Genomic DNA, 14307 nt, shown 5'->3' with positions numbered 1-14307 from the left:
GTTCCTCCTGCGTTACACCGGTAGCTCGCAGACATGGCCCACCCGGCGAGTGTGGCTCTCCAGTGGGCTTTGCGAAGTGTGAGCGCAACAGAGAACAAGCAACCCCAACAGTGGGGCCTCAAACCCAAAGCCAGAGGCCCCTGCCAGCTTACACCATTCTGCTGAAGCGCCGGAACTCCACATACCTGATCTTGGCTTCAGCCCAAAGGGAGGCGAGTTCACCGGCGTGGACGAGGCCGAACTTCTGTCTTCCTCCTGAGTGGTCCCAAAGAAACTTCAGACACCCAAACAGCCACCTAGCACAGCAGACGCATCTTCATGGAGTTCAATAGACTCACCCCATCTACGTGGTCCCGATGCCCCTCGCCTTGCTCACCGAACTGGCTCTGTGGAAGACGGAGACCCAAAAACAACGTTTACACTTTGTTTCTCTGTATGTGCATATTTTTCTGCTAGGCCACTGCTAACCCTTGGGTACCTCTATGAGTCCAGTCCCCTCTGCATTCTGGGAAGTGGAGACTCTTCCATGTGCCCCAACACACAGCCATACTGGGTGAGCCAATACTTCAGGCCACTCCATGCAACATCACTAACTCCAGGACCCTTGGCATGCTAGCAGTGAGTGGAGGACCCGCGTCATTCCAGCAACAACTTCAGGACTCGTGCTGTCCCACCGACATATTGAGGACTGTTGTCGTGTGAGCGATGACTAACATTTGTGCCACGCTGGTGAAGCTCTGCACCGTGCTAAAGATAACCCAATCCTTGAGTGCCCCTACGACTCAACTTCTCTCTGTATTGTTGGAAGTTGAAACCCCTCCACGTGCTTCTGTGATATACAAGAGGGTGCCGTCTATCTACTGCCTGAAGACCCACTCCATGCTAACAACAACTGAAAGATCCTTGGCATGGTAGCAATAACAAGGACGTGCACCGTGCTACCAATGACCCAAGGAATAATGTTGTGCCAGCAATGACTATAGAACCTGTGTCGTACCAGTGATGACAACTCTAGGACTCATGTCTGTGCCACCAATATCTTGAGGACCTTTGCAGGCTAACAATGACTCCAAGACAAGTGCCACGATAGTGACGACCCAAATACCCGTGCCACGGCAGCAACAAAACTAAGCCTCTGATCCTACCGGCGATGGTTCAAGAACCCCCGTCATGCCAACTAAGGCTGTACTGGGACCTGTAATGTGCCGTCAACAATGAGGGTCTGATCAGTGCAAGAGACAACCCGAGAGCCCGTGCCATCCCAGTGACGACTCTAGGACCGGTATCGTGCCAGGGATGACTCGAGGATCCACGCTGTGTTAACGATAACTCTAGGACCCATACCATGTCACCAATGACCCAAGGATTCACATCATGTTAGCAACGAAATCAAGAACCTAAGCCATGCCACCGATGACCCCAGCACCATGCCAAAGACACTTCCTCGACAAGAGCTACCGTGGAGTCCATTCAACTTGCTTTAAAATCACGTGTTTCATGAATTCTTCAACTAGTCAACCAGCTGGCTGGTGCCTGGGCTCCAGGACTCTTAACTTGTTGTGTGCCAGCTGTGCAACTGATGCTACTCACACATTCAGGTACACAAGTGTCCATGTGACTCAGCCCATCAGCCAAAGCTAAAAGAGCAATACATTAATATTTATATGTATGCTACATCTGAACCTGAACATAAACATTGACATACATATTATAAGCATACACACACTATATGAGAAGTCTGAAAGTGGACATACAAAGGTGATCATACAAGCTATTTCTGGAGAAAAACAGAATATCATGAGAGCAGAGGATGCCTTTCGCCTGGGACCTCCCCACCCTCAGTCACCCATCTGATGAACACTGAGGAGATCAGATGCACCAATGAGGGGATGAAACGACACTAGACATGCACACACTGTCCATCCGGAAGATCACACACCAACTATGGCTAGAAGCTCAGCATAGAATATAAAACAAACAGTCGTGCACTTCAAAACCAAGGTCACATGAGCCACAACACATACTTCTCATACTCATCCAAACTGCACAAATCAGTGGACATTAGATGCTTGTCACTGCAGTCAATGATGGGTCGAAGGTCACAGGTTAGACAGCTGATAGCAGGATGTCACTGTGCCCCACAAACACAGCACAAGATGAAGATGGGTGTCGAAATTATAATGCAGTATGGAATGTGGGGGAAGTTGGTCCGTTACCTGCTGTGATACTTGTCTTTCAAATTCCTGGCATGCAAGACGGGCTTCAAGTCTGGTCCTCTCTAGAATCAATTCCCTCTTCTTCTGGAATTCAAGCCCTCCATCAGAGCTCTCGCTCTACAACACAGTAACCATGAGAACCTTCATTCCAAAGCAGCCATCGGGACCCTCATTCCAGAGCAACCATCAGAACCTTCATTCCACAGCAACCATCACAGGACCTTCATTCCACAACACAGCGACCATCGGGACCCTCACTCCACAGAAACCATTAGAAGCTCCATTCCACAACACATCACAGCCATCAACTGCTATGTTCTACAGCAAGGCATTTATCAGAACTTTCATTTCACTGCCTACCAACTACAGATCTTCACAGCACCTGAACCACCAAACTACGTAGCATGTCACGACATCCAACGTAGCACTAAGTCATAACAAGCAGAAACGGGAAGAATCTCCGCACTGCTTTCGACAACACGGCAAATATCAGAAGCCTCTTCGCCCTCTTTCACGCTAACCATGTTCCCTCGGTTGGCAAAGAAACGTTCACACCAAAAATGCCAAGATTGGCGTTTCCCTAAAAATCAAAGTCAATCCATTCAAACTACCAGGATTCTCTCATCTCTAGAAAAAAAGTACAATTTTCCTGATGGCAAAACACACAGGTTCTAAATAACGTCACTGGAAACACACTCCGGTTCAAACAATCAGGAAAACGTGAAGACAACTTGGCAAACGCAGCGAGTTGCGACGTGCTTGGCTCTGTTGCCCTGCAGTCGAAAGGTCCAGGGGTTCGAATACCCTTCCTGCTGCAATACCCTTGATCAAGGTATTAAACCTGAGCCGATACATTAAAAAAAATCACCCTGGTGTGTAAGGGGGTAAACTGTCTAAGAAACTGATACATTAGTTATGTTAGTTATGTTAACCAACTACTCAAATACATTCCATATGCAGACATACACCGATTCGGTATCGTGTGTATGGCGGCAACCATCACAATTTTTCAATAAGTTTTCGGCAGAGCGGCAGAAGCTTCATCCATCAGTGGCTTTGAAACAATGCACTCTACACCGCAACGCACAAATGCCGGATGTGTCCTTCGGCAGCCTGGAGGTTGAGGAAGGATGCCGGTCGTCGAGGGCCGGCCGCTGGGGGCGTGCCGGTGCGCGAACAGAAATACGCACCCCGGTTATGGCTTTTCATAGCGTCAAGGGGGCCCAATGCGAGTATCATCGCACACTCTGGTTGTCTGGCTGCCACAATGGAGACCCGGTGCGTGAGGACCCCTGCTATCGACGGCACGTTTACGTGCGCGTGCAGGAAGGAACGCGAGCCCCAACACAACCCGACACACACTCGGGGGGTTACGCCGCTGCCACGGGGAGAGGGAGCCGGCTGCTCTACCTTAGGGGTGGTCTGTCCGTCCTCGGAGTCCTGGCCGCTGCGGAGAGAGACGTGCGGATGAGGTACGGTCACGCTAGCAGAGACACCCTCTGCCTGGGGGCAGGCGGAGGGAGAGGGGTTCCATCAAATTATCCACAATGCACAGCTTAAAGCAACCTTACTTGAAAGACTCCTCCACCATGACCATCTCCACCGGGTACAGCTGAACTTCTGAGAGCTCTGCCGACTCCATGTTCACCCTGCGGGGGTTGGCCGTGGAAGAGTGGGTGGCATTGACAGACACACACACACACACACACACACACACACACACACACACACACACAGTTAAAACTGCTAATTTGCCTCAGATCAGACTCCATGCACAGTATATTGCAGACACACACACGCACGCAAATGTTTTTTCTCCCCAAATTACTTTATTCAATAAAGTTAATCAGTTCCACATTAGAACCGCAACTAAAATTACATAAAAGCGCAGTTCCTTCAAATGTCAAATTTAAAATTGTCAGACAAAAAAATAAATGAAAGAAGCGACCATCAGGATACAATTCTTTAATAAAAACACCAATTAAACCAACAAATATAATTATACAGGCAGTCCTAAGAACACACACATCTGTAGGCCATAAAGCAGTAAATGAAACACAGACCAGACACACACACACCCCCTGAGCGCCCTCATCAAGGCTGGGGGAGAGGGGGTATTTGCCAGGCATCCAGTAAGACAAACTTCACGTGGAAATCTTTCTACAAACTAAACACAAAACACATTGTCTGTCTCTCTCTCACACACACACACACACACACACACACACACACGCAGAGCTGTGCAAGGCCAGCACACAGCCACGCCCTCTTACCTGTGTGGATCCTGCAGGAGCTCGACTGCCTCCTTCAGCTGGTTGATCATGTCAATGTGGATCTCCTTGCTGGCCCTGACCTTTGACCTGTAGGAACAGCTCACATCAGGTGTTTATCCAAGGTCAGTGCTGTGTGTGTGGGGTTATTTAAGGTCAGCAATATAAACACACGAAGGCAGGGCTGGCTCGAGAGGAGTGTGTGACGCAGAGAGAGAGAGATACACACGTGTGGTCGAGTGCCCAGGCGGGGTCCTCCTCTATCCTGAGGGGTTCGTCGAAGTCTGCCGTTCGGTCCTGGGGGAGCAGGAGCGCATCGTTAGCTTCGACGGCGCCAGCCGCCATTGGCTGGACGTGATGCTCAGCCCTGCTCTGGAGCCAATCGGAGCAAGCGGGGTGCCTGTGAGGCCCCGCCCCCCCCGCTGCTCAGCTCTTCACCCCACAGATGTGCTGATGCGAGCAGCAAACAGAGTGGTACAACTCCCCTCCCTCTCTCCTCTGCCCATTGTGTCCCCGGGCACCCCTCCCCCTCTGCTCCCCCAGCTGTCACCGGCACCCGCCGCTGGGGTCCACGAGGGGCGCTGCGGTGCTCAACGGACGAGCGACTAAGAGCATCTTCACCCCAAACCTAGAGAGCATCCATATCATCACCACCACCCCCCCCAGAGTACAGAGAAGCTGTTACCATGACTACACAGAGAATTTACTGTGGATCTCTCCAACTGCTCCTTTGGGATAACCGCGGTATTAAAATGCTGAGTACTACGATACTTTTTAACACAAGAGCGGGATGAGTTGTGCTCATTTTTAAATTTTGCGGCTTCGGTATTTATGTCTGAAGGTTGTGCTCTTTAAAATTCTTTTTAAACATGCATCGGCGTCGGTTTATTACAGCACTGTGTTGTACTACGAGGGCAAAATTGCTCTCGACAAAAACTGAAGGCGGAGATTTTTTTCCCCCCCAAACCTGCATTATTGCAGCGATCCTTCTCAAAAAAAGGTTCAGACTGTGCCCCACTTGACTTTATTGTTGAACTTGGGTTTTTTCGGGGAAAAGAGGGAGTCACCGATTGGTCAGGTAGAGGGTGTGGCTCCAGGCTCCGCCCACAGCCCCACCCCTTCCGCATGCTAACAGCGGGCGCCTGTCGGGCCTCAATACCTTCTCCTGAATAATTCACCGCTCTGCGTTGTTCCCATCAATATTTCAGGCACACGGACACACATTCCATATTCAGGTCACGCCAGCGAGCGGGCAGAGAGGTGGCACAGAGGTGGGAAGCGTGTGCTTCCACGCACGCACGCACTCGCCTTGATGTAGCCGACGAACTGCTCGCTCAGCGCCGGGTCACCGTACCCAAACTCGGTGCTGCCGCTCCGGAGGAGCCCGACGGCGTCCACGCGGGGGTCCACTGCGGGGGAGAGGGAGGGACAAGGAGGTGAACGAACCTGCAGGGGGCAGCACGGCGATTACGTGAGGAAGGGGCGGAGCCAAAAGGGGCCGGGACACCTCCCGAACGGCACCTCATGGTTAAACTGGATCCGATGGCCTGGAAACACAGAAAGTCCCCCCCCCCCCCCTCTCCCTACGGAGAGTTTCAGTTCTAATAAAAACTGCCCCCCCGCATAGGGGGGTCCACAGTGATTTATTTAATAGACCCTTAATGGAGCAGTTCACACACTCGCTGTGTGACATCAGAAATTAGGGCAGTGGGTGGTGCAGCAGTTGGAGTCGTCGCCTGTGAACTCAAAAGACACGGGTTCGAATCGCATTTTCTGTAGTATATTTGCTCAAGGTACTTACCTGCCTCAATGCAGTAAAAAATTACCCAGCTCTATAAACAAAGAACAAGGTAAGCTGCTCCCCCCTATAAGTCACTCTGAAGGAAAGCATCAGATAAAAGAAATAAAGAGCTTTACTGTGCTCTGCCTCATTATTTTGACCCGAAAATCAACACAGAACTGGTTATAAAAAGACTAGTAACAGAGGACTAGTCGAGGCTCTCGGGGGGCTTGGCTGCCAAATCGACATTTCGGATTCAAAAAGCGTTTTTAAGTCACCTGTTCACCTTCGCTGCGGAAAACTGTCCGTTATGCAAATGTCCCGAGTTAGCGGCACCCGGTGCCCCGATCTGGCTCCGCCCCATTCACGTTCCCCACCGGGTCACGCGACTGGAAGGGAACCGCAGCCGATCAGAGCGTGGCTTTGACGTGGACTTCCTGTTCTGGCATCCACGCTTCCCGTTTGCGCTGAGCCACTGGGACATTTCACACATTCAAGGATGCTGTTCAGACCGGGGTCCCGTTGCTGAGCGCGAACGGCACGTTTTGGGGTCGAGTCCCTGACACGCGCGAACGAGGCAAGCGGCCGTACCTGGCAGGGCGCCGATGTGCTCGCTCGAGTCGTCCTTGCTCAGCCCCTCCTCCTCGGTGATGTGGGACATGGGGACGCTCAGACTCAGGCTGTCCTCGTCCGAGGGCTGCAGCGACACAGAGGATCCTCGAGTGAGTCGCGGTCATCGGAAGTCATCGGCTCTGCGGGACGTCAGTTTTACCACGCCGACTGCGGTATCACACTGGCACAAACACCGTGTCGGGGGGAGGGAGAGACCCAGGAGTCACTGACTAACAGAACTGGGACCGGGGGTGTGTTTGTAACTCGTTTTGTTCGTAACTCAAAAGTAAATTTCGCAATTAAGTCGCAATCAATAAAACCTAGGTAATAAAAGCACAACATTTTATTAAATTTGTGCTGTAACAAAGAAAATTAATTCTTTCCATAAACACGCGCACCGTTCAGACACTCAGGAACACCACACACAAGCTATAAACACATTGGAAGTGAGTTGAATCAACGCGGCCCAACACTCCCGCTCCGTTCGGGGGCTCCTCGCTGTGACCCGTCGCCTTGGAGGGTAAAAGGAGGTTGCACCTGCACGATTACAAACGGTTCTGAGAACGGATCGTGGAAACAAGTGGAATTGAAAATAAAGCGGAAAAGGTTTGTATCTTTGAAAATTCGGAACTCGAAGGCTCAGAGCAGAAGGAACCGGCGTTACGGCTTTAGACAAATGCTGCTGCAGGGACTGTAAAGCCATATGTATGCAGGTGTTACGAAGAGCTCCCTGGTTTTATCAAATTACATCATTCCTTTTCTGAATGATGTCATTCGTTACTATGTAACCCTTAAACTCTTTTAACCGCCATCACACAGACCGCTCTATTCGGGGTTCAGTTATAGAACCGCGGCTTCGCGAGAACGCGCAGAGCGTCGCGCCGAAGGATCTCCCGTTTCTCGTATCGAATTTTCACGGGCTTAACGAGCCAAAGATCAAGCAGCGCTAACAGAATGACCCGGAACGATGACATCACCGAGCGGGGAGTCCATTCACAGCCACACAGATGGAGGGGACCGGACCTCACTGGGGCAGAAGATGCTGGAGTTTCTTGCATGGTGTGTGTGTGTGTGGAAGAATGCAGTGGATCCTAAAGGTACAGTTAGATGAACACACACACACACACACACACACACACACACACACACACAAGGCGCTCGCCTACCTCTGTGGTCGACAGCCGTTTGTCCCCATTGTCACTGCCAACTCCAGAGTCTGTGTCCTGCTTCTTATTCTGGTCGATGTCCTCGATGCTGCGTAGAGAGGGGCAGAGCAGAGGATTATGGGTCAGCCAGACCGACTGGGTGCCGAAGGGCTGGAGGTACGACAGGTGTCTCGCTCTCTGAGCTCCTCCGCCTTCGCTCACCTCCACTCGACTGCCGGTGTGCTGCACGAGAGGAGTCCTACAGACTGGGGTCTCCAGAGAGTGGGATTCTAATACCATCTCACACACTCACACACACACAGCCTAAGACACGACAGGGCTTTTTTGTCAAGTAAAAGGGGGGGTGGGGCCCAGTCACAGCGGCAGCCGGTCCGATTGGATGTGACGGTTTGATCGACACCCGAGCCTCCGATGGGGGCGGAGCGCCACGTTGGGAATCGGAAGCTCTGCGGGCTGCGGTCGATCGGGAACGGCCGCTCGGTCGCTCACCTGCTGGCAGCCGGTCGCAGCAGATTGAAGCGCTCGTTGATGGCGGGCAGGTAGAGCGACTCGGGCACCTTGTCGCCGCGGCACGCCTCTATGCTCAGGTACTTGAATATGTGCACCTTGCCCTTGATGCAGATCTGCGGGCGGGACAGAAAAACGGGCGGGAGTCGCAAACGGGGCAGGTGAATCCGACCCCATATACGCGCGAACACACACACACAAACCTGAGCAGGTGGGCTCTGCAGGGGATTGTTCTCCAGCTGCAAACACTGTAGCTGCGCCATCTTCCTGTAGCAAGGCGGGATGGTGGACACCTTGTTGCAGGACAAGTCGAACTTCACCAGCGGGAGCTCGGACAGGTCTGCGGGACACGGGAGGGGTCGAGGGTCAACGGTCACAGATTCAACCTAAAGTTCGGTCTCCTTGGAGACGACCGTCACGACGGTCCACGACAGGTGTCCGCTGTCAGACAGCAGGGGAGGAAAGGGTCTTCGAACCAGAGTACAGCGTCCTGCTGTACAGGCGGACGCTTCTGCAGGGGAAGGAACTTAAAGGTCAGTCTATTCTGGGAATAAAGAGCCCCGCATGGGAGATCATCTTCCTCCTCCTCCTCCTCCTCAGCCCCTGCTGAAGCAGTGCCTGGGTGCCGTCTCAAAGCCCGGCGTGCAGAGGGTGTGCGTGGGGTCTCCCGAAGGACGGCATGGCGGTTAGCGAACCTCCGGACCACATTTATTCATCCATCTGACACTTTTCACTAAGGAGAATTACGCTGTCGGACAAATAACTTTACATGGATTTACCCACTTATAGAGCTGGGTCATTCTTAACCAGGATCTTTTGGCTCTGACCACTGCGCCACCTGCCGGCCGTGATACAGGTACACCCCAGAGACCGATCTCCCCACCGGACGGCATTTTACACGCCCAAGGCCGATATCTCGTCTCCGGGACGACGACTCTCGATCGAACTTCATCTCAAAGTCCTGCCGTAAAGAGTCACGTGACTCGGCGCACGAACCGCCCGAACCACCCGAGACGCGTGTAAAAATAACGCAGATGAGCCGCCGGTGCCGTTTTTCGGTTAATTGCATTAAGACAAAACCAGTTTTCGAGGTCAGAACTCGCACAAAGTTTCAAACGAGCCCCCGACGTTCTCGATTTTTAAAGCCCGTCTCCTTGAGGCGGAAAGACCGCCGACAGCTCGGCGACCGCGCCGGGGCCGAGGCGCCGTACACCCCACGCCCACGAGAGGACGACGACGACAGTAACGGTCCAACGTCCACGCGGCTCTCATCCGGATAGCCTGCGACACCACCTGGCGACATTAACGCAAATAGCCACGGAGGTCAAAGGTCAAAGTGCAGGGTTAGCCGCTCCACCGGCGGCGAAGTACTCGTTTTTTGTCCGACGCCGCCGGACATATTTCTCCTTGCTGAACGGAGTCCTCTCACCCTGTCGTCCAAGCATTTCGGTGAGCTTCCCCGCAGTCCCGCCCTACAGCCAGCTCAAAGCGAAGTCAAAATATTAAAATTAATGTAAACTAATTTAAAATTAAAAACTCTGAGGCAGGTGAGCACACATGCTGCGCTCCACACCTGCTGCAGAGGAGCCTTTAGTGAAGAGCGGCGCAGGTTTTAATCCCAGTGGAAGCAGGCGGATCGAGCGCTCACCAGCGAAGCGCTTCTTCAAAGTGAGAGCCTCACAGCTTCGAACGCAACGTCCAGCTCCTCCTAAGTATTGATTTTTTAAAGAATGATTTTTTTTTTTTTTTTTTTTATTTATTTAAAATAAAAATAAAAAAGGGTTATTCGAACACAAGCACTGCGATGCGGCGACTGTCGATCTGATAACCGAGCGGCGCGGTGGCACGGCGAGTGGCACTGCTGTCTCACAGCACCTGGGTGGTGCAAGAAGACGTGGGCTCGATCCCCACTCGGTCTGTGCGGAGTTTGCACGTTCTCCTTGTGTCTGCGTGGGTTTGCTCCGGGTGCTCTGGTTTCCGCCCACACTCCAAAGACATGCTGTTCAAGTTCCCCCCATAGTGTGTGAGTGACAGAGTGAGTGTGTGTGTGTTCCACTGATGTATGGATGAGTGACCCAGTGTAAGTAGCGTATCTAGCAGTGTAAGTAACCGCGGTGAATATGGTGTGTGGGCTCATAACACTACACAGAGGATAAATAAATGAATGTAAATGTAACGGAGATGCTACTAAGGGACGAACGGATGAGTAGCGGACACAGCGTGGATACGCTGCACAAAAGGATGATTCGCGTCACAGACGGGACGGCGTGACATTTCATCACGCTACTCAGAACGGCACCCGATCTCTAACTTATCAATTGTTTCTTTCTGGAATTTTCCAACTAATACTCTCAGACCGCGATAACTGAAACTGCGGATGAGGGGGGTTCTCTGTGATAAAAAGCAACAAAATATGAAAGAGAAAACAGGGGAGGACAAGAACTACTTGGAGAAGGACTCTAACATCTGAGCTGAAGGAGATGAGTGTCACGCGAGCAGAGGGACAGATGGACACGACTGGTTGAGGCCTGATGTCCCAAAGCAGGGATGGAATGAGACAGAGAGACAAGAGAACACGGACAGACGCCGGACACGGCAGAAGAGTGGTTATTCATAATAAGTGCATGAAAATATACCATCGGAAGCCAAGCTAGAAACTATTTTGTGACAAATTTTTACAAATCACAGCGTTGTCACTGTCATACATGAGATATCTTTCATTTTGGTACTTTATTTCAGGTGATACATTTTTCCCCATAAGAAATAGCGGTCATTCGACCCCCACCCCTCCCAAAAGGGAACTTGCACAATATGATGATTTCACGACCCAAATTAACCCCATTAAAACAAGAAATGGGTGTATTTATAAAAAGCAGAACTTCAATGTCTTACAATATTTCAGCAAAAGTGACGAAAGGCAGTTGTTAAGCCCTGTTATAACCTCCCCCGGCCCCCCCCGGAACACGCTACCACTATTCTGCTGATCACCCACCTTCCGGAAGAACGCAGAGCAGGTTCCTCCTCACGTTGAGCTCCCTGAGGGCCCGGAGATGGCCGATGTGCCGCGGAAGCGCCGTGAGCTCGTTGCAGCTAACATCCTGCAGAGACGTGTGTGGGGGGGGGGGGGGGGGTATCACAGGGGTCACGGCCACACTCCGAACCCCAGGGCCACAAAACCCACTAGACTAGAACGTTGTTAAGAAGCCGATCATTTCCGGTGGACACGCTGGGCCACAGGGGGCGCTGTGGTTAAGGGACCTAGAGAGGCGCACCAGAAGGATGCAGGTTCACTGGCACCGTCTCCTCTGTAAAGGTGTCAGTCCCCTGAACTGCTTGGACCGCCATGCAGGTACGTTAACGCGTGGGGGCGGAGTCACTGCGTGCAGCCCCTGACCTCTGCCCCGCCTCTCACAGATCTCCTCAGCCGCCCTTGTTTCGAAGTGCTCTTCTGATTGTGCCCCCTTTGTTCGCATACTCTTGCGGACCCCTTCCCCCCCACCCACTTCCTTGCGCTGAGCTGGCACCGAGCTGGAACCCCCCCGGAGCGGCGAGGGGCTGCGGCTCGGACAGGAAGCGGAGCGCTGAGCTATGCTTTCCTGCCTCTCCGAGACTCGAGATTGAACCACGACGCGGGAACACGGTCACACTCCGGCCCCGTTGCCATGGAAACTCAGGTGAAGATATTCAAGAATCACGGAAACGCAAAGATGTGCGCGCACGCACGCGCACGCACACGCACGCACCAGCTCCATGAGGCTGCTCAGCTGGCCGATGGCTTCGGGGAGGGAGCTCAGCTTGTTGTTGCTGGCGTTGAGGACGCGCAGGGGCAGACTGCACACGCAGGGCGGCAGCACCGACAGCTGGTTCCGGCTGTAGAGACACACACACACACAAAGAGGCCTGAGAGCTTTGAACCCAGGACATGCACACACGCACACACGCACACAGGCCTGAGACGGACTGATGCCCAGTCGCTCCGCTCACCTCGACCCCCCCGGAACAACGGTACGGTCTACGCTCCATGTTGTCACAGGTGATTCCTCTCTCCGTCTCTGGAGGGCACTGGTCCTGCACCCAACCCTACGCTCACAGTAACCTAAACCCATGTCGTCACCCACAATGCAACAGAGGCAGTAAAACCGGCCCGGGTGAAACGTGCCGACAGTCCTCAGCTGGCAGATAATTGAGCAAATAAGCCCAGAAAGGCTCTAACCCCGAAGACAACCAGGCTGATCGACAGAGGGATCCGACCCCATCTCCCCTGAGCTCAGAAAGTACCGGCAGCTTCCTGGGGACAGTAGGTAACATAGCGGTTGGAGCTACTGTTTTGGACCCAAAGGCCGCAGGTTCGATCCCCACCTCCAGCTGCAGTACCCTTGAGCAAGGCATTTACCCTAAACCGCTCCAGCAGTATAAATGGGTAAATAAATAATTGTAGCCTTAACACTGAGTCGCTTTGGAGAAAAGCATCAGCTAAATGTAAATTTCACGTAACTCCTATGTATGAAATATGAAACAGTGCAGGGAAACTTAGCAAACTTACAGTAAAAACCCGGCTGTGTAAAATAAACAAACAGCAGAACTGCTGCTGAGCTCACACTTCCTTTTTAGCGCAGATAACGAAAGCGAGTCGGCCGGCAAAACTGGGCCAGCGGAGGATCTTCGATGTGCCGCCCTGCATTCCGGAACTTTCACCAGTCTTTCAGGTGCATTCCAGAGCTTCTGGTGCCATCAGCCACAAGTTGTACCCGAAACAGCGGACAGCCCCTCAAAGTGGCTGGACAGCTGGTACCCAACCTTGTGTACACGCGTTTCCACTTCACGGTGGATTTCAGAGTTCAGAACTATTATTATTATTATCGTCATCATCATTACTATTATTAGTACAAAACTCCTTTAATAACCTCAGACTTTATGGCTACAGTCTGAAAAAATAAAACTTGCAGTTCAGACCCAAGTCACCAAGGGCAGAGGGGTGAGTACCAAGAAAACAAACTTTTGGAAGTTAGCAGTGAGCAAGGCATGCTGGGTAGGGTGAGCGCGGACAGGCCGAGACCCCCACCGCAGAACTTCCGCTGCGCATTCTGACCCTCAGCACCCTCCCAGGCCCCACGAGGAAGGCCATAAACAGCAGACAAACAAAAATAAACTCCGAAGAGACAACGAAGAGTCTTCAGTGACATCCCACCCCTGGGCAAACGGTTCGCCATGGGGGAGGGACCCTCATGAGAGAATGAAACGGTTGTCATGACTGTCCGGGGCAAAGCGTCTCGCTGGAAGCATTAAAAGAACTAGACTGACTGGTCACATCCGATGGGGAGCAGCCGGCGTACTTGTGTGTGGGGAGTCACGTGCGGGACAGTCCGAACCTCAACCTTGCCTTATGGCTCCGCCCACCGCCGCGACTCATTTCTACTCTGAGTGCGGACCACGTTAATTAGCTGATGCACGATCCTGCACCAGAAGCCTTCGTATGCGGGTCCAGAGACTGAAAAAAAGTGGAGCGAAAGTGGAAAAAAAAAAACGGAAATGAAAAATGATTAAATTCCCAGCGACCGCCAGGCAGCGGCGCCGAGGGACACGTCGGGCCCCTCGCCATCGTGCCGTTTTGCTCCAAGTCTCTCTAAAAAGGACGGAAACTAGATCGGCTGGTCTCCTCGCACCTCAGGACCCAGACAGGTTCAACAGCGAGTCCCACGTGGTCTCAATGCGCCGCGGCCGCCGGTCCACGTTTCCAGCTTCGGCTGGAACCGCAA

The 14307-nt window shown here is 52.5% G+C and overlaps 1 protein-coding gene across 6 annotated transcripts in view; it reads right to left on the bottom strand.

The window, feature by feature from the left end:
- The window catches only part of lrch1 (leucine-rich repeats and calponin homology (CH) domain containing 1), a 36598-nt gene that overhangs the window by 12342 nt on the left and 9949 nt on the right, over positions 1 to 14307 (bottom strand). For 5 of the 6 annotated variants that reach the window (XM_029257715.1, XM_029257716.1, XM_029257717.1 and 2 more), the window contains exons 3-16: positions 12295 to 12421; positions 11544 to 11649; positions 8755 to 8891; positions 8534 to 8667; positions 8045 to 8132; positions 6858 to 6963; positions 5795 to 5895; positions 4716 to 4783; positions 4490 to 4576; positions 3788 to 3865; positions 3627 to 3663; positions 2217 to 2333; positions 339 to 386; positions 186 to 255 (exon numbers count right to left, since the gene is read on the bottom strand). In XM_029257715.1, the coding sequence (XP_029113548.1) occupies positions 186 to 255; positions 339 to 386; positions 2217 to 2333; positions 3627 to 3663; positions 3788 to 3865; positions 4490 to 4576; positions 4716 to 4783; positions 5795 to 5895; positions 6858 to 6963; positions 8045 to 8132; positions 8534 to 8667; positions 8755 to 8891; positions 11544 to 11649; positions 12295 to 12421 (1304 nt within the window). The remainder of the gene's footprint in view (positions 1 to 185; positions 256 to 338; positions 387 to 2216; positions 2334 to 3626; positions 3664 to 3787; positions 3866 to 4489; positions 4577 to 4715; positions 4784 to 5794; positions 5896 to 6857; positions 6964 to 8044; positions 8133 to 8533; positions 8668 to 8754; positions 8892 to 11543; positions 11650 to 12294; positions 12422 to 14307) is intronic. The other variant, XM_029257714.1, reaches the window with a different exon arrangement.

This window comes from Scleropages formosus, chromosome 14, assembly GCF_900964775.1.
Source record: "Scleropages formosus chromosome 14, fSclFor1.1, whole genome shotgun sequence".
In the NCBI taxonomy this organism is placed as follows: Eukaryota; Metazoa; Chordata; class Actinopteri; order Osteoglossiformes; family Osteoglossidae; genus Scleropages; species Scleropages formosus.
The sequence above is the reverse complement of the archived record's forward strand: the minus strand, read 5'-3'. Positions and strand labels throughout refer to the sequence as shown.